Consider the following 25653-nt stretch of genomic DNA (forward strand, 5'->3'; position numbering starts at 1 on the left):
CTGAGATTACAGGCGTGAGCCACCATGTCCAGCCTTTTTTTTCTTTTTTTTGAGACAAAGTCTTGCTCTGTCACCCAGGCTGGAGCGCAATGGTGTGATCTCAGATTACTGCAACCTCCACCTCCCAAGTTCAAGCAATTCTCCTGCCTCGGCCTCCCTAGTAGCTGAGATTATAGTGCCTGCCACCAAACCTGGCTAATTTTTGCAGTTTTAGTACAGATGGGGTTTTGCCATGTGGGCCAGGCTGGTCACGAACTCCTGACCTCAGGTGATCTACCCACCTTGGCCTCTGAAAGTGCTGGGATTACAGGTGTGAGCCACCATGCCCAGTCAGAATGGCTATTTTTTTTTTTTTTTAAGAAAAATAACAAATGTTGGTGAGGATGAAGGAAACTGAGACCCTCATACATTGCTGGTGGGAAGGTAAGATGGTGCAGCTGCTACATGTCCATTTTGTGCTGTTATAATGGAATATTACAGGCTGGGTAATTTGTAATAAATTGAAATTTATTGGCTCACAATTCTGAAGGCTGGGAAGTCCAAGACTGAGGGGCCAGCATCTGGCAAGAACCTTCTTGCTGTATCATCATCCCATGGCAGAAAGCAGAAATGCCATAGAGGGTGAAAGACAGAGCAAGGGAGGGCCGAACTTGTCCTTTTACATGGTATGCACTCTTGTGATAACTAACCCATTCCTGTGATAACCGTATCTTGATGAGGGCACAATTTCCATGACCCAAACACCTCCACTAGGCCCTACCTCCTAACATGACCACCACATTGGGAATCAAATTTCCAGCACATGAAATTTGAGGACACATTTAAACTATAGCAATGGGTATAGAGTTTCTGTTTCAGTTGATTTTTTTTTTTTTTTGAGATGGAGTCTTGCCCTGTTACCCAGGCTGGAATGCAGTGGTGCAATATCAGCTCACTGCAACCTCTGCCTCCCTGGTTCAAGCAATTCTCTTGCCTCAGCCTCCTCAGTAGCTGGGATTACAGGTATGCACTACCATGCCTGGCGAATTTTTTGTATTTTTAGTGGAGATGGGGTTTCACCATGTTGGTCAGGCTGGTCTCGAACTCCTGACCTCATGCTCTGCCTGCCTCAGCCTCCCAAAGTGCTGGGATTACAGACGTGAACCACCGTGCCTGCCTGTTTCAGTTGATTTAAAAGTTCTGGGCCAGGCGCGGTGGCTGTAATCCCAGCACTTTGGGAGGCCGAGATGGGCGGATCACGAGGTCAGGAGATCAAGACCATCCTGGCTAACACGGTGAAACCCCGTCTCTACTAAAAATACAAAAATTAGCCAGGCGCGGTGGCGGGCACCTGTAGTCCCAGCTACTCAGGAGGCTGAGGCAGGAGAATGGCGTGAACCCGGGAGGCGGAGCTTGCAGTGAGTGGAGATCACGCCACTGCACTCCAGCCTGGGCGACAGAGCGAGACTCTGTCTCAAAAAAAAAAAAAGAAGTTCTGGAGGCCAAGTGCCTCAATCTCAGCACTTTGGGAGGCCAAGGCAAGTGGATTGCTTGAGGTTAGAAGTTCAAGACCAGCCTGACCAACATGGTGAAACCCCGTCTCTACTAAAAATTAAAAAAAAATTAGCTGGGTGTGGTGGCATGAGCCTGTAGTTCCAGCTAGTTGGGAGCCTGAGGTGGGAGGACATTTGAGCCTGGCGAGCAGAGGTTGCAGTGAGCTGAGACTGCACTACTGCACTCCAGCCTGGAGTTCTGAAAATAAATAGTGGTGATGTTTACACAAAACTGTGAATGTTTTGAATGCCCTTAAATCGTACACTTAAATAGAGTGAAAATGGGCCAGGCATTGTGGCTCATGCCTGTAATTTCAACAATTTGCAAGGCTGAGGTGGGAGGCTCACTTGAGGCCAGGAGTTCCAGACCAGCCTAGGCAACATAGTGAGACCCTGTTCCTACAAAAACTTAAAAAATGAGCTGAGTGTGGTGACGCATGCCTGTAGTCTCAGCCTTGGGAGGCTGAGGCGGGAGGATCGCTTGAGGCCAAGAGTTCAAGGCTTCAGTGAGCTATGATTATACCACAGCAGTTCAGCTTGGGTGACACAGCGAGACTTTGTCTCTAAATAAATAGTAGAAATGGAAATTTTATGTTAAGTGTATTTTACCACCACCACCACAACCACAGAGCTAAAGCCAAGGCCCAGGGAAGTCCTCTTTAGCAGAGAGCTGAGACGGAGGAAAGGGTTCTGAACCACAGCTGTCGCTGAAGGAAGCTGTGCAAATGCCAGTGAAGTCTCTCCTGAGGGTGCCTGGGCTGTGCGTCGGGAGCGAAGGTTGAGGGTCGCCTCAGGTGTGAGAAGGAGCGACCGGGACAGTGGCACTGATGCTTCTCCCCGGGTTAGGAGGCATTCGGATCACAGAGCGATGCCTGTTCGTTCCTGCTTGCGAGGGAGCAGATCTCTCGACACCCGGTGGGTCTCCTTTCCGGCAGCTGTCCGTGTCAGGAGTGCTGGGCTTGCTTCTCCCCATGGGAGCCATCACAGAGGCCTCGGGCAGTCTGCATAGACCACTGCCTGGCCGGTGACCAGGAGGGGATGAATGAGCAGATGCAGGCAGCACTTGCAGTCCCCCTCGCTGTGCCTTCAGCACCTGCTGTCTAGGAGGCAAAGGCCTTGTTCTCGGCCTCCCAGGTGACCCCGGTGTCTCTGAATGTGGCCCCGTATGTGTAGAAGGTGGGTGATTGCACCTGAAGATGGGAGAAGAGTTGGGGATTTGGGAAGCTCCCATCACCCCTCAAGAGCCCACTGACCAGCCCAGCACCCGCCAGGTGAGCCTTGGCATTGGAGGCCACAGCTCAACTCTGCAGTTCCCTCTGGGCAACATTTCCAGGGACTCGTAGGTCCCCATGGTCCTCGAGGAGGGGTGGTGAGAGCAGCTCCTCATTGTCCTGGTGACCCTCATGGTTCATTTTCTGGCGTCTCTGTGGTGAGCTCCTGTGACGTCGAGCGAGTGAAAACCACCGAGAACCAGCAGCCCCAGAAATGCACCGAGAATAAATACAGGATGAGTGGGGTTTGTGAGGACTGTTTTCTGTGTCTTAGCAGGGAAAGCCTGGAAGGGAAGGTAAAACTTCTGCTTCCCAGGAAAGCCAGAAGCCTGAGAACTTAAAAGGGAAAGAGAACTTAATACGTTTCAAAAATGTAACCCTCATGGATTAGCAACAGTTTTATAAACAGAGAGCTTTCCCAGCTTATAGAATCTGTTCTGATTCATCTGTGCCCCCACAAACTTTACCCTATTTTTAAGAGTCATCTTGCGAACAGCCTCAAAGGTGCATCAGAATGACAACGGAAACAAGAAGAATTATTAGGGCTCGAAGTATCGGGAGATCTGAGGCCATATATCTATAGTGCACAGTGTTTACTGCCCAGGATATCTCAGACAATCACAGTTTTCTGGAAATGATTTCGGTAGTTGGAGTTTTCCTTCCCAAGACAAGGCATTTTAGGGAATAGCGTCCTATATCCGTGGAGTTTGCGTCCTGTAGTCACTATATTCATAGACTGCTTTAGGTACTTACAGAGCAAAAGATATCAGTCCTGCATTGCTGCCATTAACGTGCCTTTGTTTGCTTCACTGGAGATGAAATTCTACTGCAGGTGTTTCCCAAGGTTCCATATGACCCGTCATTTAGTGAAACAACAGCAGTCCGATCCATTACAAAGACAGACATGAGAAAAGGCAAGTGTATGCCGTTAACACAGTAAGTGCACACATTTCTGTAGGCCTATGTGTTGTCTTCAATGTGCTGTTATCATCCTAGCAGTCTCTAAACCAACTGCTGCTGGCGGGGCAAAGCCAAATGGAGATAGGAAGGAAACAACTGTCTGAAATCCTCTCTGTAACCTTCCCCCCGCTGTGGAGTCTGTGCTCCGAAGCGTGACTATCCCTGTATTTTGGGGTGATCCTTGATGTGCACTGTTAGGCAGGTTCTGCCACCCTGGAGGTATTCAGAGGACAGAAACCTGATCTGCAAGCGGGGTTCCCCGTTCCCGACAGCAGGAGCCCCTAGCAGCATTATAACTTTCAACCCAACACACGAATCCTAAGTGCACAATGTGGTTTGAGAGGGTTAGTGCAGTCATTAATACCCCATTCAGTGGATGATAAAACAAGACTAAAAAATGACTAGCTTAGGCACATCCAGAGAAATGACACATGTGAAGAGCGCACTCTTTCCCAAAAAGCAGCTTCATATTAGGGGAAACATTTAGCACGTTGGGAATTAAGATAGGTATCTGCTCACAATAATAAGGATAGAATAGTGTACTGGAAATCTGCCAGCTGTGGGTGCAAGTGCCCCAGGCAGGGAGGGGGAATGGGCACTGTGTTGGTATTCTGCAGATGTTTGCGCCCCAGTTCCTGAGGGTAGTCTCCATGAGGGTAGTCAGGACAACTGCCTGGGCACCTCTGCAGTCGGCAGTGAGGCGGCCCCGCTCTCTACATCAAGGCATTCACTTTCAAACACACATTTGCTCTTACAAGTTGAGTTCTATATTAGCATTTCAACTTAGAAATGGAAAATAAGATCAGGCGCGGTGGCTCACGCCTGTAATCCCAGCACTTTGGGAGGCCGAGGTGAGTGGATCACTTGAGGTCAGGAGTTCGAGACCAGCCTGACCAACATGGCGAAACCCTGTCTCTACTAAACATACAAAAAATTAACTGGGCGTGGTGGCACATGCCTGTAGACCCAGCTACTTGGGAGGCTGAGACATGAGAATCACTTGGACCCGGGAGGTGGAGTCGTGCCACTGCACTCCAGCCTGGGTGACAGCGAAACTCTGTCTCAAAAGACAAAAAAACAAAAAACGGAATACAAAATATGGGCCCAAGGTGCTTGCAAATGTGTACTGATGAAGATCCTTTTTCTTCTTCTTTTTTTTTTTTTATGTGTCTTATCAAAGCAACCAGTGTTGCTTGGAATTCTCCTGGACCAGAATATTTCCTTGGCAGTGTGGACAAAATTCCCGATAAAGGTAAATGCAAATGCATAACATTGGAATTGAGGGTCGATAAGTCGTCGTTCTTCTTCCCCCCCCCCTTTTTTTTTTTCCATGGAGTCTCGCTCTGTCACCCAGGCAGCACAATCTCGGCTCACCGCAAGCTACGCCTCCCAGGTTCAGGCCATTCTCCTGCCTCAGCCTTCCAAGTAGCTGTGACTATGGGCGCCCGCCACCGCGCCTGGCTAGTTTTTTGTATTTTTTAGTAGAGACAGGTTTTCATCGTGTTCGCCAGGATGGTGTCGATCTCCTGACCTCGTGACCCGCCCGCCTCGGCCTCCCAAGGTGCTGGGATTACAGGTGCGCTGGGATTGCAGGCGTGCAGGGATTACAGGCACGCTGGGATTACAAGCATGCAGGGATTACAGGCGCGCTGGGATTACAGGCACGCAGGGATTACAGGTGTGCTCGGATTACAGACGTGCAGGGATTACAGGCGTGAGCCACTGGGCGGCCCCTCTTTTTCCTCTTACCTGACCTGAGTTCAGAGCTGAGGGTCTGGCAGATGGTGCTCAGACTCTCTTGTAGAGAAACACCTGTACTTGGCTGCACAACGTGGGTGCTTCACCCTGAATTAGAAAGAGTTCCCCAATCACTGGTAAGGTTTTGGATACCCATGGTTTCCCCAGATCCCCCCCTGTGCGAGTCTGCTTCTGTGATGTGTACAGCAAGGAGGAGCAGATCAGAATGTTTATTCTCTGCAGGCAGACAGATGCTAGCCAGGAGGGAGAGAGAGCAGGCCACAGACAGCTGGTGCCTCCTCCCAAACTGACCTGGGCAGGTCCTTTCCCTTCTGGGGTGGTGGGGCTGGGCAGGGGCTGAGCACATTCGGGAGGTGCTGCCCCAGAGGGATTCTCCCCTTCTCCTCAGGAGTGTGGGAAAGCGCTGCCTCCAGCCAGGAGCAGAGGTTCATCTGAGCGATCTGATCATGCTGGAGGGAGACTGGCTCCGAAGACAGGATGAGCAGCTAGAATCCATGAAGCATTTCTCCCCTAGAAAGACTTAAAAGATTTAAAAGAAAAAAACCAGGCCAAATAGGTCACTGTCCGAGCTGGGAAAAACGTGGTCTTCCCTGGGTGCAGGATTATGAACCTTGCCAGGGGTTCCCGGGCCGCACCGTGCATCAGCCAGAGGTAGGGGCTAGGGAATGGGAAGAGCTGATTAAAAATCCTTATTCCTGGCCGGGCGATGTGGCTCCCCTGAAGTCAGGAGTTCGAGACCAGCTACTTGGGAGGCTGAGGCAGGATAATCTTTTGAACCCGGTAGGCAGAGGTTGCGGAGAGCCAAGATCGCGGCACAGCACTCCAGCCTGGGCGACAAGAGCGAAACTCCGTGCTGGGATTATAGGCGTGAGCCACCGCGCCTGAAAACAGTATGTTTTCATGTCTTGTCAGACTAATTTCCCTTTTGCAGTTTTTGTTTTTTCATTGTCTTCCTGGCTATTTTTGCATGTTTGTTTTTCCATGTGAACTTTAGCATCAACTTGTCTAACTTCATCCAAAGGCTTTTGGTATTCTGATTGGCATTGCATCAAATTTATACGACAATATTCACTTTGGGAAAACAGATGTTAGGTCATCCTGTGCTAGAAATGGAAATGCCTTTCCAGTTCTTCAAGTTTATTTTCAGTGTGTGTTAAAGTTTTCCTTACATAGATTTTTACATATGTCTTCTTAAGTTTATTCCTAAGTCACTTAATTTTCTATGTTGCTATTGTAAGAGAGGGGGTTTCTCTATCATTATACCTTCTACCTACTTAATGTTTGGGAATAGGAAGGCTTGCTTTTTGGATATGAATTTTATGTCCTATTGCCTTATTCAATTCTACATATACTGTTACATAGATAGTTTTACTTCTTCTTTTTTTTTTTTTTTTTTGAGATGGAGTCTCACTCTGTTGCCCAGGCTGGAGTGCAGTAGCATGATCTCAGCTCACTGCAACCTCTGCCTCCCAGGTTCAAGCGATCCTCCTGCCTCAGCCTCCTGAGAAGCTGGGACTACAAGCATGCGCCACCATGCCCAGCTAATTTTTGAATTTTTATCAGAGACAGGATTTCACCATGTTGGCCAGGCTGGCCTCCAACTCCTGACTTCAGGTGATCTGCCCTCCTTGGCCTCCCAAAGTGCTGGGATTACAGGTATGAGCCACCACGCCCAGCCAGTTTTACATCGTTACCTATTGTTATGCCTCTACCTGATTAATTTATCGTGTTTAATTGGATTGCTAATACCTCTAGGTTAATCTTGAGTGGTTGCTGGAGATACAGTGGGAATCCTGCTTTGTTCTCGCTCTTGGAGAAAATGCCTCTTGAGTTTCCTGATTAAGAGTCTGGTTATAGGCCGGGCGCGGTGGCTCAAGCCTGTAATCCCAGCACTTTGGGAGGCCGAGACGGGCGGATCACGACGTCAGGAGTTCGAGACCATCCTGGCTAACACAGTGAAACCCCGTCTCTACTAAAAAATACAAAAAAAAAAAAACTAGCCGGGCGAGGTGGTGGGCGCCTGTAGTCCCAGCTACTCGGGAGGCTGAGGCAGGAGAATGGCGTAAAAACCTGGGAGGCGGAGCTTGCAATGAGCTGAGATCCGGCCACTGCACTCCAGCCTGGGCGACACAGCAAGACTCCGTCTCAAAAAAAAAAAAAACAAAAAAAAAACAAAACTAAAGGCCGGGCGTGGTGGCGCAAGCCTGTAATCCCAGCACTTTGGGAGGCCGAGACGGGCGGATCACGAGGTCAGGAGATCGAGACCATCCTGGCTAACATGGTGAAACCCCATCTCTACTAAAAAAATATACAGGCCGGGCGCGGTGGCTCAAGCCTGTAATCCCAGCACTTTGGGAGGCCGAGACGGGCGGATCACGAGGTCAGGAGATCGAGACCATCCTGGCTAACACAATGAAACCCCGTCTCCACTAAAAATACAAAAAAATTAGCCGGGCGTGGTGGCGGCGCCTGTAGTCCCAGCTACTCGGGAGGCTGAGGCAGGAGAATGGCGGGAACCCGGGAGGCGGAGCTTGCAGTGAGCCGAGATCGCGCCACTGCACTCCAGCCTGGGCGACAGAGCGAGACTCCGCCTCAAAAAAAAAAAAAAAAAAAAAAAAAAATATATATATATATATATATATATACAAAAAAAAACTAGCCGGGCGCAGTGGCGGGCGCCTGTAGTCCCAGCTACTTGAGAGGCTGAGGCAGGAGAATGGCGTGAACCCGGGAGGCGGAGCTTGCAGTGAGCTGAGATCCGGCCACTGCACTCCAGCCTGGGCGGCAGAGCGAGACTCCGTCTCAAAAAAAAAAAAAAAAAAAAAAAAAAAAAAAGAGTCTGGTTATAGGACTAATATGAATAAGAGATTATCTATCTGTATATCTATCCTTCCATCTACACACATACATGTAAATATATACGGATACATATATTTATACTGAAAATGATAATCTGTCCAAAAAAGACTTTTGGGTATTTTTTTCTGTTTCTATGAGTTGAGTTACTTTAGATATCTCATGTAAGTTGAATCATACAGTATTTGTCTTTTTGTGATTGGTTTAGTTCACACAGTATAATGTCCTCAAGGTTAATCCATCTTGTAGCATATGACAGAATTTCTTTTTAAGCTGAATAATATTCTATTGTATGTATATACCATAGTTTCTTTATCCATTTATCTATTGTTGGACACTTGGGTTGCTGTCATGTCTTGGTTATTGTAAATAATGCTGCAATTGGCCGGGCACGGTGGCTCAAGCCTGTTATCCCAGCACTTTGGGAGGCCAGGACGGGCGGATCACGAGGTCAGGAGATCAAGACCATCCTGGCTAACATGGTGAAACCCCGTCTCTACTAAAAAAATACAAAAAGCTAGCCGGGCGAGGTGGCGGGTGCCTGTAGTCCCAGCTACTCGGTAGGCTGAGGCAGGAGAATGGCGTGAACCCGGGAGGCGGAGCTTGCAGTGAGCTGAGATCCGTCCACTGCACTCCAGCCTGGGCGACAGAGGGAGACTCTGTCTCAAAAAAAAAAAAAAAAAAAAAAAAAAAAGCTGCAATGAATATGGGTATGCAAATATCTCCAAGATCCTGTTTTCAGTTCTTTAGGATATGTATCTAGAAGTGGGATTGTGGGGTCATATGGTAAATCTATCTTTAATTTTTTGAGGAACCTCCATATGGTTTCCATAGCAGCTGCACTGTTTTACATTCCCACCAATATTTGCAAGAGTTCCCACTTCTTCACATCCTTACTAACATTTGTTATCACATATTTGCTTGAGTATTTGAAAAATCAGGAATAGGCCGGGCGCGGTGGCTCAAGCCTGTAATCCCAGCACTTTGGGAGGCCGAGACGGGCGGATCACGAGGTCAGGAGATCGAGACCATCCTGACTAACATGGTGAAACCCCGTCTCTACTAAAAAATACAAAAAAAAAAAAAACTAGCCGGGCGAGGTGGCGGGCGCCTGTAGTCCCAGCTACTCGGGAGGCTGAGGCAGGAGAATGGTGGGAACCCGGGAGGCGGAGCTTGCAGTGAGCCGAGATCGCGCCACTGCACTCCAGCCTGGGGGACAGAGCGAGACTCTGTCTCAAAAAAAAAAAAAAAAAAAAAAAAAAAAAAAAAAAAAAAGAAAAATCAGGAATAGGTGGGTGTTGAATTTTTGGAACTAATCATATGATTCTTTTCCTTAAGTCTATTAAGATTATATATATGATAATAATGAATTTCCTAATGTCAAACCAACCTTGCATTCCTAGAATAAATTCTACTTGGTCATAGTGAGGCTTGGAGAGTCCAGTCACTGCTCAGGAATCTTGGGCTTGGGCCCAGCTTTTTCCCTGCTTCAGCACATCTGTGTTGTCACTCAGACTGGCAGGGGACTGGGAAGGAGCCTTGGGGTTCCTTTAGCCACCAAGAAAGCAGCAGGTCCTTGTATAGATATGTAGACTGAGCCATGATTTATAACTTTTAATTATTGATGGATATGGTAGGTGTTTCTCCATTTGTATTCTTTTTCAATTTTTAAAAATTATTATAGAATACACATAATATGAAATTTTACCATCTTAACCATTTTTAAGGGCACAATTCAGTGGTATTAAATATATTCATAATGTACAACCATCACCAACATTCATCTCCAGAACTCTTTTCATCTTATAAAACCAAAACTCTATATGCATTAAATAATAACCATGCATTCCCCCATCTCTGCATCCCCTGGCAACCACCGTTCTACTTTCTGTGATTTTGACTACTCTAAATATCTCATGTAAGTGCAATCATACAGTATTTGTCTTTTTGTTACTGACATTTGATTTTGCATAATGTCCTCAAGATTCATCCATGTTGTGGCGTATTTCAGAATGTTCTTTCTTTTTGAAGCTGAGTAATATTCCATTGTATGTCTCTACCATGTTTTGTTTACTCACTTATCCCTTGATGGATATTTGGGTTGCTTCCACATTTTAGCCTTGTGAATAATCCTGTTATGAACATGGATGTACAAATAATTCTTTGAGACCTTGCTTTCAGTTATCTTGGGTACATACTCAGAAGTGAAATTGCTGGATGATATGGTGATTTTGGTTTTAATTTTCTGAGGAACTGCCATACTGTTTCCTATCATGGCAGTAACATATTACATTCCTACAAACAGCACACAAGGGTTTCAGTTTCTCCACATCCTTGCCAACACGTGTTATTTTCTTTTTGTTTGTTGCCCGGGCTAGAATGCAGTGGCACAATTGATCTCAGTTCACTGCAGCCTCCGCCTCCCAGTTTCAAGCGATTCTCCTGTTTCAGCCTCCCAAGTAGCTAGAACTACAGGTGTGTGCCACTGCACCCGGCTAATTTTTTATATTTTTTAGTAGAGATGGGATTTCACCATGTTGGCCAGGCTGGTCTTGAACTCCCAACCTCAGGTATTTCACCTGCCTTGGCTTCCCAAAGTGCTAGGATTATAGGTGTGAGTGGCCGCACCCAGCTTATTTTCTGTTTTTTTGATAGTAGCCATCCTAATGGATATGAGGTGGTATTTCATTGTAGTTTTGATTTGCAATTCCCTAATGATTACTGATGTTGAGCATCTTTTGAAGTTCTATTTGCCATTTGTATATCTTCTTTGGGAAAATGTCTATTCAAGTTCTTTGCCTATTTTTGAATCAGTTGTTTGTATTTTTGTATTTTGTTGGGTGTCAGGAGTTCTCTCTGTAATCTGGGTATCATTCCCTTACCAGATAAACAATTTGCAAATGTTTTCTCCCATTCTGGGTGGGGTACCTTTTTATTCTGTTGACACTGTCTTTTGATGAACAAAATTTTAAAATTTGCTTAAAGTCCAATTTGTCTATTTTTTCTTTAGTGGCCTGTGCCTTTGGTATCAAACCCAAGAAATAATTTCCGAATCCAATGTCACGAAGTTTCTGCCCTCTGTTTTCCTCTAAAAGTTTTCATAGTTTTAGGCATTACTTTTAGGTCTTTGGTCCACTGTGAGTTAATTTTTGTTTATGGTGTTGGATAAGGATCTAACTTTATTATTTCGCATGTGGATATCCTGTTTTTCCTAGTACCATTTGTTAACCTATTAAAATTATTGTGCTGGTTTTGCAAATGTTAGGTGTGGTCTGCCCAGGTATGTATATTACAGTGCCAAGATACCTCTGCCCCTGAATAATGTACCTTCACCCCTGAATAAGAAAATGCCCCTGAATAATTTACCTTCACCCCTGAATAATCATTGTTCAAGTAAAATTAAAAGATATGCTTGGGGAATAGAAAGCCTACCATCTAGCTTGATCTTTTGATTTCTAAAACTGTTTCTTCAGTCAATTGCTTTCACATACTTTTACTTTCAAATCTTTATTTTTCCTTCAGGAGGAACCAGGATGACATTTTTTTCTTTTCTCTTCTTTTTTTTTTTTTTTTTTTGAGATGGAGTCTCACTCTGTCATCCAGGCTGGAGTTCAGTGGCACAATCTCCGCTCATTGCAACCTCTGCCTCCCAAGTTCAAGCGATTCTCCTGTCTCAGCCTCCCGAGTAACTGGGACTACAGGCACGCGCCACCATGCCCGGCAGTCTTGGCTAGCAAGACAGGTTTAGCAGGGTGGTTCTGGCTCAGAGTCCCTCGTGAGGTTACAGTCAAGATTCTTCCAGATTCATTCTCTCACTCAAGACCTAACTACTGATCTCTCCTACCCAGCGGAAGGTACTGTGCTGGAAGCTAGTACTCAGTGAGGCATTCTTGTCCTCCAAGAGCTCCCCACAGCTCTTAGGAGAGTCAATCGAATCAATAAATAACTGTTAGATATAAACAGGCTAACACTGAAGGTCTTTAAAAAGTGCTTATGTTGTATTTGCACAGAGTTCTGGGAGAACAAGAGGCTGATCTCCTTAAAAGGGTTTTTCCAAGTAGGAAGAGTGAGGGAAGAAGAGGGCTGAGAAGAACCCGCAGGCAGTGACAAAGCTCATGTCTGGCAGCTGAGAGGGCTGATCAGATCCATCTTCAGAGGGTGGGAGCTGCTCTCAGGCTACTCCGCAGGGACAGTAAATTCCAGACCACACTGTCTGCACCTCCTCTTTGGCAGCAGTGACCACTCAAAAAAAAAAAAAAAAAAAAAAGAAGAAGAAAGAAAAGAAAAGAAAAAGGAAAAAAGGCTGGGTGCGGTGACTCACGCCTGTAATCCCAGCACTTTGAGAGGCCGAGGCAGGTGGATCAACTGAGGTCAGGAGTTTGAGATCAGCCCGACCAACATGGTGAAACCTCATCTCTACTAAAAATACAAATATTAGCTGGGCGTGGTGGTGTATCCCTGTAATCGCAGCTACTCGGGAGGCTGAGATAGGAAAATCGCTTGAACCTGGGAGACGGAGCTTGCAGTGAGCCGAGATGGTGCCACTGCACTCCAGCCTGGGGGACAGAGTGAGACTCCATCTCAAAAAAAAAAAAAAAAATCAATGGTCAAAAACATCTCAATAGGAGGAGGAGTGGAGAAACGACCATTCTGAGAAGTGAAGTGTCTTGTAAAATGTGTGCCCAGGTCTGTGGACAGCAGCTGTAGCTGTCGATGATCTTATGTCCACTGAATGGAATGTAGCATCAGTCCTAGCAATAGCATGCTGTTAACTTGTAACCAAAGGCTCACGTCAATGTTAGAGTCTCCAAAACACAGAGAATTATGAAGATGTAAGACTTCAACTTTTCCTTGAGCACAAAGTCAAACTTTCTTGGTTCTGCACTCCTTTAAGAAGGTTTTCACCAAGCCCAGCACATGCTTGATTGGCAGCTTGGGTTGAGCCTACAGCATGGAAGGACGGGAGAATTGCTCTTGTAATGGGTGGCTGCTCCTGTCATAGTTAATAGCTGTAAAGTTGAAAAGAAGTCTGGAAATGAAACTGTGTTGGTTAAAAATTTGATAATTGTGCTTGTTTTTTCCCACAAAAAAAATAATCCAACAATTGATCAAACGCAACCCATCAAACGTAAAAGACGCCTTCAGACTCTTCACAGAACCTTAGGTAAATGAAAACTTCGTCCATACTGACGATAAGAATAGACAGTGGCTCTTAATTCTGTCGTCTTCTGCCTCCGGTGGAGAAAGAGTGAAAATGTGTTCCCGTGTCAGGTCTACCATTGCTACAGCTCTGTGGAAGAGCAAGCCGAGCGCGCCCCCTAGTGGATAACTCGATGCTCGCCAGGGCTTTCTGTCTGCGGCTGTTAGTCTCTGGATTCCGATTTGACATGTTTCATTTCAAAAGTCAAGTTAATTATCAGTCTTATTAAAGTGGGAGTTTTCTCTCTTTTCTAAGCCAAGTTGAAGAAGGAACACATTTGTCTCTTTTTTTTTCAGGAATAACTAGAACTTCATGAGACGGTTATCAGACGCCCACATGGTAGTCTTAATCATATTGTGATAATTTTCTGTTATTTTATTTTATTATTTTGTTTAATTTTATTATTCTTTTGAGACAGGGTCCCGCTCTGTTATCTGGGCTGGAGTGTAGTAGTGTGATTATAGCTCTCTGCAGCCTTGATCTCCCGAGTTCAAGCCATCTGCCTATCTCAGCCTTTCTAGTAGCTGGGACTACAGGTGTGTGCCACCATGCCTGGCTAATTTTTTTATTTTTTTAGTTTTTAGTAGACATGAGGTCTTGCTATGTTCCCCAGGCTGGCCGCAAACTCTTACTGCGACAATTCTCTCTCTCTCTGTGAACGAGGCCAAGGAAGATTTACCAAGCTCATCCAAAGCTGCCCTGCCCCCCTTCCAGCCCTTGGAGGTCTCCCATCTGGGGCTGGGGGCTCCAGCCTGCTTTGAAGTCTTCTAGGGTGTGAGATTCATTACTTCTCATCCTTTCCCATTCCCTCCTTGATAGCTCACTTTCTAACCGCTAAACAGTCCAAACAGATTTCCCTGGAGCGCCTACCCATTGGTTCTAGTTTGTTCCCCACAGCTTCTCCAAACATCTCTCAGCCTCTTCCCAGGCCATCCTGCATCTGGCAAAGACAGGCAGGCCATGCTGGCCTCCCAATTTTCTCCAAGCTAAACTCAGGCCCTTTGACAGGTCCCATATGCCAACGAGTCAGGCACCAAAGGGCAAAGCTAGGATGCAAATATTTCTCATTTTCTTTTCTTTTTTCTTTTCTTTTTTTTTTTTTGAAACGGTGTCTTGCTCTGTCCTCCAGGCTGGAGTGCAGTGGCGCGATCTCCGCTCACTGCAAGCTCCACCTCCCGGGTTCACGCCATTCTCCTGCCTCAGCCTCCCAAGTAGCTGGGACTACAGGTGCCCGCCACCTCGCCCGGCTAATTTTTTTTGTATTTTTAGTAGAGATGGGGTTTCACTGTGTTAGCCAGGATGGTCTCGATCTCCTGACCTCGTGATCCACCCGCCTCAGCCTCCCAAAGTACTGGGATTACAGGCTTGAGCCACCGCGCCCGGCCATATGTCTCATTTTCGACTGTCTTCTTTCTATTAAACTCTTCTGCAATCCGTCTACCAATACCTGAGTATTTCAGTGTGGTTAATTTTCCTCTCTTGTCCTTGCAACTCAAGAAAATTTTTATAGTACTTTGTGGTTTCAAAATTATTTTCATGAACATTATACAATCTGTGAGGTAGGTCTTACTATCTCTATTTTATGCAAGTGGAGAAGTAGGTTGGGGCTTAGAGAGGTTCTCACTTGGGTCCTCTAAGCGTGGTCCTCTACCCACAGAAGCAGCATCTTTCAGGATCTGTGAGACATGCACATTCCCAGGCCTACCCCAGACCTACAGAATCAGAAACTCTGGGGTGGGGCCTGGGAATCTGTGTTTTCAAAAGCCCTCCCAGTGTGATTCAGATGCACACTTAAGTGTAAGAAATGCTGCCTCAGCTGTGGGTGGGTTGCCCAGGAATTTGTTAGATTTTTTAAAAAGCAAACAGAAACAAAAAAACACCAAAACGCTGAGGTTCTGTAGGCTTTATTTAGACTTTTCCCCCAAATCCTCCCTAACGCCTCACTTTGAGTCTAGAAGAAGCTACTTTTATCATAAATGCTGAAGTAATCACAGGCCGTGGTTGTTTGTAGATGAACACATTTTATCTTTTGTAGATCACCTTTCAGAGGAGAAGAGGTTTAAAGAATCCTCTCTGTCCGACAGGGATTTAAGAGAGCAGTTAACTACTGTAGATAAAGAAACACTTCAAGGGGCAGCTAAACCAGGTGGGAACCTATATGGTATAAACCAAGTATGATGCTTAAATACAGACAACTTCTGAATGTGTCTTTTGCCTTTCATGGTATTTTAACTGACACCTTTAGTTCACCCACAAAAGTGAAATAAATCTGCCGTGAATACAATCTGCAGTTAAAATTTATGAATTAAACCAACTCCAGAGGCTGGGCATGGTGGCTCACGCCTGTAATCCCAGCACTTTGGGAGGTCAAGGTAGGCGGATCACCTGAGGCCAGGAGTTCGAGACTACCCTGGCCAACATGGTAAAACCCCGTCTCTACTAAAAATACAAAAGAAAAAATTAGCTGGGCGTGGTGGCAGGTGCCTGTAATCCCAGCTACTCGGGAGGCTGAGGCAGTTCAAGAATCACTTGAACCCAGGAGGTGGAGGCTGCAGTAAGCTGAGATCGCACCAGTGCACTCCAGCCTGGGCAATAAGAGCGAGACTCCATCTAAAAAACAACAAACAAACAAACAACCGAACTCCAGGAATTTCACCACTCTTCCAAAAAGATGCTACTTTTATATTGTTTCTGCACAGCCAGGGCTTCACCCCTGCTCATCCCTGTGCCCAGACCTGTTTAGAGTGGGCAGAAACTTACCCATGCTGGCACCAAGCGCAGTACACCCCTCCACACTGCCACTCCCTGTCAAAATTATACCTGGTTGTCACTTCCTAATGCTTAGAAACTAAATGCCGAATTATTGCAGCAGAGCCTTTGAGCTGCTGGACACGCTGCCCCTTGGCATAGCAGAGCTGAAGGTGGGAGGCTGGACATGCCCTATTTTCTCCCCATCACCAAGAAGACCCTTGCTGAGCACTCCCCGTGTCTACATCACCAGCTGCCCTGGACAGCTCTCCACAGGAAACCAGCGGATACCTGGGATCCTACCTCCATGCCCGATTTCCCTGATGTCGTTTTCTTTTTTGGTCACATTATAAATGGATGCTGATGTGGGCTGAGATCTCCTTGCTTTGAGATCTAGCTAAGACTGCCGTGTTTTCCCCAGCCCGTGCTCAGCGGTATTCCCATCCACTCTCACACTTTCTGTAAGTCCTCAGAGGGGCTCAGGAGTTCAGGATCATCCGTGGCGTTGTGTTTGCCTCGTGCTGGTGCAGACGTGAGGTCCCCCAAACCTACACCCACGAGGTGGACTGTGTATGCAGTACCCCTTCCTGAGGCCAGGGGGCAGAGGAGGGGCAGCAGAGAAGAGGTTCTATCACTGCCTGTGAAAAGCTGCAAACGGAATATTTGCCTCCATTGTTCTTCAAAGCCTTTGCAGTAGGATTTCTCAACCTCCTCTAGTGCCCCCGCCTCCTGTCACCCACCTGAGCTCTCCTCTGTTCTTCTCTTTACCTCTTACAAACTGGTCTGTGGAACTTTATTTCTGGTTGCTTTGTTGCGTGCCAGCCCATACCCTCAGTGTCTCATCTCCACCTCCCAAAAGCATCTCATCTTATCGCCAAATAGCAGATGAATGCATTTCCCCAAACAGCCAGTTCCTTCCCAAGAGGACTTCTGGAACCGGTGGCTAAGACGCCAAGGTTTTTATTCTGTTATGAATGGAATGAACAGGTGTCCCTTGCAGGTTTCGTCCTGGTGGTGGGGGGCCCAGCGGGGATCTCTGTTCACTCTGCGCTGTGTCTTCTCATTTAGATGCTCACTTTAGGACTATGCCCTGCAGGCAGCTTCTGCATTTCCTGCAGAGGAACACCATCATCGCCGCCATCTCAGGGGTGGTCATCCTCACGGCCACCGTGCTGTTGCTGCTTGGTTTGGCCTCATACATCAGGAAGAAATGGCCATCGTGAGTAGTGCCGGCATGGCCTTCCTTCCAAGAACCTGCGGGTGTTTGAACTTACGCTGCCCCCAGGGCTTCCTGCTGATCCGGTTTAGGAGGAGGGCGGAAGCTGCAACCCTGGTCGTGCTTCGGCATCCCCTGGCCTGCTCTGTCAAAGCACACAGGACCTGGGCCATGGGTTTTAGGCACAGCCTGGGTGATTCTGATGCACAGCCAGGTTTGGGGATCCCTGGGTGGGCCAGGGTTGCCTCTCAAGGCCACTGCAGTTAGGCCAGACCTGGCCCCATATTGAGGGCTCTGGCTGAAAGATTGGTAAATAGAAATATGGATTTACAAAAGAAAGGAAAAACACAAATCTAAGGGGGCGAGGAGGGCTGAAGCCACGAAGGAGAGTGAGAGCAGGGCTGATATCAGCTCATTCACACTGACACAGCTGCCCTGCTTGTTAGAATACTGAAAGCCTTCCCTGAACTTCCCACTGACCTCCTGATCTTCTCTGTGCTCCTGCAAATGAAGGGTTAGTGCCTGGCATAGCCGTGGCCCTCCAAGGCTCTGCTTCAGTGGTGGTCATTTTGACCGGTCAGTGCCTGTCTACACCAGTTGTTAAATATTTTGGTTAGGCCTCTAGATGAGGGAGCTCAGGCACAGAGGCACTCACCATGAGCAGGCACTAGAAAGCAAATGGTTTGCACGGTGATGTGTATGCATAGCTGCATTTTGAGATTATGTGCTTCTTGCTGCATCCCCGGGGACACGTATTCCTGACCGCAGAAGGAAGAGCAGCTCCCCACAGTCCCTCAGGTCCTGCCCGACACCGGGCTGAATGCTCAGCTTGCCCCTAGAGCAATGGGGTGGAGGCGTGTGATGAGGGGAAGTGTCCGTCCCCACCGCTACCCACCGTCTGACTCCAGAGGTAGCAGGGTTTGAATTTTCCCACAAGAGTGGCATTGCTTTTCCTCCATGCCAAGGTTCCTGGGACTGGTGATCCATTCAGGCCACCTCCCCCCATCCCCACCTCCAGCATCCTCTTCCTACCAAGGCTCATCCATTGGACCTGCCATTTTCCCTCCATGCCCCTTGAGATGCCAGCAGAAAGTGGTTAGAACTGTGGCCCCATCCCACAGGGACCAGTCAAAGCTGTGGATGGCCTGAGTTAGTTAAGAGAAAGTGGGGGGAAGAGAGTTTCCCAGAGGCTCTGTGCTGCCCAGAGGTAAAAAGAATTTCACAGATGACAAACCCTACTGATGGGAAACAGAATCCTCACCCTGGGAAGTGCCAGCCTCCACCACTGCCCAGCGAGTAGACGGCAGGAGCTCCTGTGCACTGAGCTGAGCACTACGGTTTTTATTGTTTTGTTTTAGATCTCCTCCGGCAAACACGACATATAATATTTTTATAATGAATGGAAAGACATGGTGGCAAAATTCTGAAGAAAAAAATTTCACAAAATATACAAAAAAAGAGAAACAGTTGAAGAGCAGCTCCTGTGTCTAAGCCAGGTCGCGGGGCAGTCAAACCAGGACTTGAAACCACGATGCGAGGACATTTCTCCATCCACACACCACAGGGAGGCAATTCCATTTCTGCCCGGGGAGGTGTATTCTACAAAAATGTCTGCTTCCCGTCCCAATTTGAATGGACCAAGAAAAACTGCTTTGCCACAGGACACCTGTGGCAACATGGCACTGATGGCTGGTGTCGGCGAACCCAACAGACTATGGACTTATCATTTAATAAAGCATTGATTCATTTATTCAGTCATTCATGGAACAGATATTAATAGACCACCTCACATGCTGACAATATCAAAATACAATGAGGAAACTTAAGAGTGACCCAGATATGCATTCTGTCCCAAGCAAGATCATAGTCCAGGGTGTGAACACAACCACACTAAACAGCTTTTATGGGAGGTGGGAGTACAGAAAGTTTTGTATCTACAAAGAAACTGCTAAGAATTGTGGAAGCTCCCCACGAGGTGATTTCCTGCTTGCATGACCAGGAAGAAGAAATGGGGTAATTGAGAGTGTCATGAAGTGGGGTTATTTATTTATTTATTGAGTTGGAGTCTCGCTCTGTCACCCACGCTACAGTGCAGTGGCGTGATCTTGGCTCGCTGCAACCTCTGTCTCTGGGTTCCAGTGGTTCTCCTGCCTCAGCCTCCTGAGTAGTTGGGGTGACAGCTACGTGCCACCATGCCTAGATAATTTTTGTATTTTTAGTAGAGACGGGGTTTCACGACGTTAGCCAGGATGGTCTCGATCTCCTGACCGCATGATCCTCCTGCCTCGGCCTCCCAAAGTGCTGGGATTACAGGCATGAGCCACCGCACCTGGCTGAAGTGGGGTTATTTATAAAGCTGTGATCAGGGTTAAGGGAAACTGATGAAGAGTGGCGAGGCACCTGGAGCGAGCGGGAGCGGGAGCTGATGCCATTAGGGGAGGCTAATGACAGGCTGTAACCTTTGGTGGAGGAACAGGGACACATTGGAACCATTCAACAGGGAGAGATCAGGGCGATGAACACCCTGAACGCCTGCTCTTGGAGCCCTTTGATTTCCTACAAGTGAATTCCATTGGCCATACGTATGGCCACTTACCAGGATGACTTTCCTCAATGCACAGTCACCGTGGTAAGTGGCCACAGGTCCCCTTGGAGACCACTGAGAGAAAGATGAACAGTGTACATTTTTGACAGTGTAGTAGGGCTCTTCCTCAAGGAGATCCAACCTCCCCATCATTTAATGGGTTTGGGGTATATAACCTAGCTCATGTCTGGGAAATAATTGAGGGACTGTTACTCTCTATTTTGCTAATTCAAGTTAGACGTCTAATTATACAACATGGAACTCTGCTTGCACAGATCAAGTCAGAATTTAGTAGATTACTTATCTACTTCTTTTCTAGGGACATCATGATGAACTAGACAGTGCCAAAGGTCCCTGTGAGTTCGACTATTCTGGCTGACATTTTGACACCACTGTTCATAACAGCAGCCATATCCACCTTGCCTTTGACAATAAGTATGGCCGCTCAGACCTCACCGTCCTGGGATCCAACTATCTGCATTGCATTTTGGGATCCCAGTTTGATGGTAGCCGTTTCCATCGTCATTTCTGACCTGCAGAAAGGAATTACTACAGAGCTCTCAAGGACTCTGGAGCCCTCCTCACCAATTTATTTCTCATAGTCATGATAAAAGGTGTATTGTTTGGACCCTTCCAGGGTGGGTGAGCAGGTCTTACATGATAAATCCACTCTAATATTCCAGATTCCTTAAGCCTTTGGGTCCCTTCCTCTACAGTATAAGAATAGAGTTCTGGCATTTCAACTTCATTTACTGTGGGTTATCTTTGGACTCATGTTTCAGCTAACCAGCCAAATGGAGCCCTTTCTAATCCCTCCAGCTAAAACACGGAGCCCAGAACCTCTGCTCAATGGGCTCATACCAATAAATGCAGCCTGATACAATGCCATGTTCCTTCCATCATTACCCCACATCCTTATATCTATGTCTATGCACATTCCTCACGTTTACGTCAGTATACATTAGAAAAATCATGCAGTTCTTGCAGTGCTTAGTGTACCTTTTGTTGTATGGGGTGCTTTATCCTCACTCTTTGGGACCTGCTGGAATTTGAGTCTAGTTATGGGTCTAGAAGCAAAGAGGAGTGGTAGAAGTGGGTCCTGAGGAGAATTGGTGGGGTCTTGTTAGAGGACCTTAGGAGAGGCCATTACAGGGTTCTACAGAAAAATCAGGGTTAACCTTCTCAGAGAGGGTGGAAGGACTACTTCTGCTGGCAAACAAGACTCAGCAGAATTTAGGGGTTTGATACCCCCAACTTCACTGGGATCTTCCCATATGTCCCCATTCCAGTTTTTTAGGATACCATTCATTTTCAGTCAGTTCTCTCACTTTAACACAAGACCAGTCTGCAAGGCTAGGCATTCAGGTGCATTGCAATTCAGTCGCTTTGGGTTTGGTGTTCAGAAATCTCAGCCCTGCAGCTACAGGAGATAAGGATTTCTTTCAGGACAGACATAGGAGTTTTTCTCTTTTTCTTTCTCTCTCTTTCTTTCTTTCTTTCTTTCTTTCTTTCTTTCTTTCTTTCTTTCTTTCTCTTTCTCTCTTTCTCTCTTTCTCTCTTTCTCTCCTTTCTTTCTTTTCTCTTTTTTTTTTTTTTGTTTTTTTGACAGAGTCTCACTGTCGCCAGGCTGGAGTGCAGTGGCGTGATCTTGGCTCACTGTGACCTCCACCTCCCGGGTTCAAGCAGTTCTCCTGCCTCAGCCTCCCGAGTAGCTGGGATTACAGGTGCCTGCCATCACACCCAGCTAATTTTTGTATTTTTAGTAGAGACAGGGTTTCACCATGTTGGCCAGGATGGTCCTGATCTCTTGACCTTGTCAGGATCTGCCCACCTTGGCCTCCCAATTTTTTTTTTTTTTTTTTGAGACAGAGTCTCACTCTGTTGCCCAGGCTGGAGTTCAGTGGTGCGATCTTGGCTCACTGCAACCTCTGCCTCCCGGGTTCAAGTGATTCTCCTGTCTCAGCCTCCTGAGTAGCTGGGATTACAGGCGCCTGCCATCACACCCAGCTAATTTTTGTATTTTTAGTAGAGATGGAGTTTCACCATGTTGGCCAGGCTGCTCTCAAACTCGTGGCCTCATGTGATCCACCCACCTCGGCTTCCCAAAGTGCTGGGATTACAGGCGTGAGCCACCGCGCCCAGCCCATAGAAGCTTTCAGTTCATTTATGCAGAGTTTAAGCTGGGAAAGTGAAAGCCTAAACTCATCCCTTTCTTTCCCCACTTTCTCCAGCAACCAGTGAATATTTATTGTACTCCTCAGTTTAACTAAAATGTTCTCAGGTGTCATCAAACACATGGGCACCCAGAACCTTGCCTTTTATATGTGTTTGATTGAGAGTATCCAATGGTAATATTTTGTATATCTCTATTGCCACATCATGCTATGGAGTACCTAAATGCCCCCTTGGCCACTGGAAATAGATTTAAGATTCTGTTCCTGGCCAGGCGCGGTGGCTCAAGCCTGTAATCCCAGCACTTTGGGAGGCCGAGACGGGCAGATCACGAGGTCAGGAGATTGAGACCATCCTGGCTAACACGGTGAAACCCCGTCTCTACTAAAAAAAAATACAAAAAACTAGCCGGGAGAGGTGGCGGGCGCCTGTAGTCCCAGCTACTCAGGAGGCCGAGGCAGGAGAACGGCGTGAACCCGGGAGGCGGAGCTTGCAGTGAGCTGAGATCCGGCCACTGCACTCCAGCCTGGGTGACAGAGCGAGACTCCGTCTCAAAAAAAAAAATAAAAAGATTCTGTTCCTGTCTTCTAGTACCAAAATTTGTATCAGTCAGCATCCCGTGAGAGAAACAGAATTAGTAGGAGGATATGTAGAGTACTAAGAGATTTTTTTCACTTTTTGTGGGCACATAGCAGGTGTATGCGTTTATGAGGTACATGAGGTATTTTGATACAGGCATGCCATGCATAATTACCATGTCAGGGTGAATGGAGTATTCAACACCTGGAGCGTTTATCCTTCATGTTATAAACAATCCAATTATATTCTTTTAATTATTTTTAAGGTACAATTAAATTATTATTGACTGTGGTCACCCTACTCTGCTATCAAATACTAGGTCTTATTCATTCTTTTATTTTTCGTACCTATTAACCATCCTTACTTCTCCCCCACCCCCACGACTCTTCCCAGCCTCTAGTAATCATCCTTCTACTCTCAATCTCCAGGAATTCAATTGTTTTAATTCTTAGCTCTCAGAAGTGATGAGAGCATGCAGACTTTGCCTTTTTGTGCCTGGCTTATTTCACTCCACATCATGACTTCCAGTTCTATGTATGTTGGTGCAAATGAGCATTTTTTGAATGGCTGAATAGTACTCCATGGTGTAAATGTACCACATTTCCTTCAGCCATTCATCTGTTGAGGGACTGTTAGGTTGTTTCCGGATCTTGGCTATTGGGAATAGTGCTGCAATAAACATGAGAGTGCAGCTGCCTCTTGGATACATGGATTTCCTTTCTTTTGAGTAGATACCCAGCAGTGGGATTGCTGGATTGTCTGGTAGCTCTATTTTTAGTTTTTTGAGGAACCTCCAAACTGTTCTCCATAGTGGTTGTACTAACGTCCATTCCATACATTAGCAACAGTGTATGGGAGTTTCCTTTTCTCCACATCCTCGCCAGCATTGCTAACACCTCAGTTTCAGACTCTGGCCTCCAGAATGTGACAGAATAAATTTTTGCTGTTTTAAGCCACCGGGTGTGTGGTGATTTGTCATGGTAGCCCTGGGAAACGAGTACATGGCCACGCAATCTTTCTCTGATACTTTGAGTCTCGAGGGTACATGAGATGGATTGGGCTGGGCCCAGGGCCACTGCAAGGCGTGGGAGAGTGTGTTTAGGGAATCAAGGGACGTAGGTCATGGCCCTGGTGCTTGTGGTCAGCAGGTTCGCAGATTCCTGGGGGCAACTGTTGGGTCTGAAGGGTTCCTGGCTACCTTCTCTATTCATGGATGGGCTCTGGGAGCTGGGCCTCAGGAAAGGCAGGGGGAGGGGTGGTCAGGAGAAGCTCAGAGGCGGTCCAACTGGGGCCTGAGAGCTTTGGACCTATCTGCATGGGGAGTGAAGACGAGGTGGCCCTGAAAGGCTCTGCAGTTCTTTACCAAGATGGAAAAACAGCTCATCCCTAGAAAAACTGTTTCCACCACATCGGGCCATTAGTTAAAAACTGCCCAGTTAGTGGTCTTGGGACTTTGGTCCTGCTGTAGCCACAGAGGGCCTGATGTACTGGACAGAGCTGGCTCCCAGGCCTACCCAATCCACCTCCCAAATCAGGGGCTTCGAGAACCAAGAGTCCCAGTCCAGATGCTTGTCTCATTCTCAAGGATCCCCCGACTGCTTCGGACATTTGGACAGAAGCTCCTCTAATGTAATAATTTCCTTCCTTCCTTCCTTTCTTTTCTTTTCTTTTTTTTTCTTTCTTTCTTTCTCTCTCTTTTTCTTTCCTTCCTTCCTTCTCTTTCTTTCTCTCTTTCTCTCCCTCTTTTTTTCTTTCTTCTTTCTTTCTTTCTCTCTCCTCTCTCTCTTTCCCTCCCTCCCTCCCTTTCCTTCCTTCCTTCCTTCCTTCCTTCCTTCCTTCCTTCCTTCCTTCCTTCCTTCCTTCCTTCCTTCCTTCCTTCCTTCCTTCCTTCCTTCTTTCCTTCCTTCCTTCCTTCCCTCCCTCCCTTCCTTCCTTCTTTCTTTCTTTTTTTGAGACTAAGCCTCACTCTGTCACCCAGGCTGGAGTGTAGTGGTATGATCTCCCCTCACTGCAACCTCCGTCTCCCAGGTTCAAGCGATTCTCTTGCCTCAGCCTCCTAAGTAGCTGGGATTACAGGCACCTGCCACCACGCCCATTTTTTTCAATGTCATTTGGTTGTAATGTTGATAAGAAAAAAAAAAAAACGACCAAACCTGATTCCCAGCTGGGGCCACTGTCTGTGTGGAGCCTGCACGTTCTCCCCATGTCTGCAGGGGTTTTCTCTGGGAACTCCGTTTCCTTCTACATCCCAAAGCTATCGGTGCATACGCGTGTCTAGTGTCCCAGCGTGAGTAAGCGTGGGTGTGTGTGAATGTGTCCTGAGAGGGGATGGGGTCCCGGCTGGGGGTGGTTCCCACCCTGCGCTGTCCTGAGCTGCCGGGCTGGGCTCTGGCCCCTGCCACCCTGAACTGGGTAAGTGGATAAATCATGATCTGACTTATTTTTTAGTAATCATTCTTAAAGGTATGTATAGGTTGCAATTATTTTAATGTTTAATGTTAAAGTATTTGGGGTCCTTATGTAGATGGTTGGTGATGTTTTTGTGACCAGGAATATGCCATAGGAACTTACCTCTTGTCAACAGCAATTAGCCTATGGGAAAATTGGTTTCCCTACTGCACTTCAAGTTGCAGTCTCCAAGAACCTATCGGTGAGCTAAGTGAGGACTCACTGGACCCGCCATGCGCCTCTGCCTTTCTGGCCGTTGGGAGGCTCAGACCCCTTCCTGTCTATCCGAGCAGCCGCTGCCCTCTGTGCCGAGGGGACGAAGCTCCAGT

The 25653-nt window shown here is 47.0% G+C and overlaps 1 protein-coding gene across 1 annotated transcript in view; it reads left to right on the plus strand.

The window, feature by feature from the left end:
* The window catches only part of C13H2orf92 (chromosome 13 C2orf92 homolog), a 37916-nt gene extending 18553 nt beyond the window's left edge, over positions 1-19363 (plus strand). Inside the window, exons 6-10 of the mRNA XM_074011017.1 lie at positions 3619-3717; positions 4944-5015; positions 15613-15723; positions 17394-17544; positions 18900-19363. Of these exons, the coding sequence (XP_073867118.1) occupies positions 3619-3717; positions 4944-5015; positions 15613-15723; positions 17394-17544; positions 18900-19032 (566 nt within the window). The 3' untranslated portion in view covers positions 19033-19363. The remainder of the gene's footprint in view (positions 1-3618; positions 3718-4943; positions 5016-15612; positions 15724-17393; positions 17545-18899) is intronic.
* The last annotated feature ends 6290 nt before the right edge of the window (positions 19364-25653 follow it).

Source organism: Macaca fascicularis, chromosome 13 (genome assembly GCF_037993035.2).
Source record: "Macaca fascicularis isolate 582-1 chromosome 13, T2T-MFA8v1.1".
Classification (NCBI taxonomy): domain Eukaryota; kingdom Metazoa; phylum Chordata; class Mammalia; order Primates; family Cercopithecidae; genus Macaca; species Macaca fascicularis.